This window comes from Zerene cesonia, chromosome 1 (assembly GCF_012273895.1).
Source record: "Zerene cesonia ecotype Mississippi chromosome 1, Zerene_cesonia_1.1, whole genome shotgun sequence".
Taxonomy (NCBI): Eukaryota; Metazoa; Arthropoda; class Insecta; order Lepidoptera; family Pieridae; genus Zerene; species Zerene cesonia.
This window is the reverse complement of record NC_052102.1, coordinates 86,660-87,712: the sequence shown is the minus strand read 5'-3', so window position 1 is coordinate 87,712 and position 1,053 is coordinate 86,660. Positions and strand designations below refer to the sequence as shown.

Here is a 1,053-nt window from a genome sequence, read left to right as displayed (position 1 = left end):
TGGATCCTTATTTTACATCTCTTCATAAGAGAGTACCTCCAAAACCTCGCTAATATTTGCCTCCATCCTTTTGTAATATCCCCATTGCCCTGCACATAGATCGGGTATTAGTCTCATTACCTGACTTCATGCCAAATCAGCTAGCGCAACTAACGACACTCGCCTCAGCTGTCCTACATATGTATGTGCTTAGATGATAATGATCATTCAAAAATCTTATCATTTGAGTACAAATATTTGACTGTATCGATTGATATTTCTGTTTAGACAGTCACCAAAATTTATTCTTATTGTCATTCTGACTTAAAAATATTTAAAGAAAAGTAATACAAAGCTGTGAAATAATTACGCTTATTTAAATATTTTCAAGTGAATGAAATCATTAGAGTTCATGTTATGTTTAAAATTGCACGTATTAAGTATCGATATTCTATCTGTGTCATCAACGCTACGGTTGACGATCCAGATTGAACGAGTATGGCCAGACGCAGTATCCGAAGACGCTTCTTTGGTTTTATTTGTAGACGCTTCGTTTTTTTATTTATATTTTATTTTATGTGTGTATTCTTTCAGCGTAAGTTAGTTTATACTCCCGAGTGCAAATGGCTTGATATACCCTGGAATGCGTAGTTACGAACCCGAACTTAACAAGCGAGGTTTCCTAGCTTCCTCCGACTGAACCCCTAGACCTTCCGCGCATTGAGCCCGGTTCCTTGCGCTCAGAGGCTGCTGTACATGCGTAGGCGTCGCGGCCCTTTTTGTTATTTGCGCTTGTGTGTGTGCATGCGGCTCGTGCCGACTTGCGCCGGCTCGCATGTGTGTGCGTGTTGACATGAACGAAACATTTCAGAGCGTGTCATTGACGAACCGCAGACGGCACGTGGAAGGTCTAAATATTCCACTTACCAGAGTAACTTTAAGGCGGGAAGGAAATCTAGCTCTCTAATGAACTTGTGCGGTAAGCCACGTTTGATTCGCCACTTCACTTAGCCACGCCTCTTGCGCGGGGCTCGGGGCGCGGGGTGCCCGCCCCACCGGCGCCCTCCGCCCCCC

At 43.9% G+C, this 1,053-nt stretch overlaps 1 protein-coding gene across 1 annotated transcript in view; it reads left to right on the top strand.

The window, feature by feature from the left end:
- Positions 1-1,053, top strand: part of LOC119830533 (patronin-like) — a 40,658-nt gene that overhangs the window by 37,741 nt on the left and 1,864 nt on the right. The window contains 1 exon segment of the mRNA XM_038353594.1: positions 851-989. Coding sequence (XP_038209522.1) covers positions 851-989 — 139 coding nt within the window.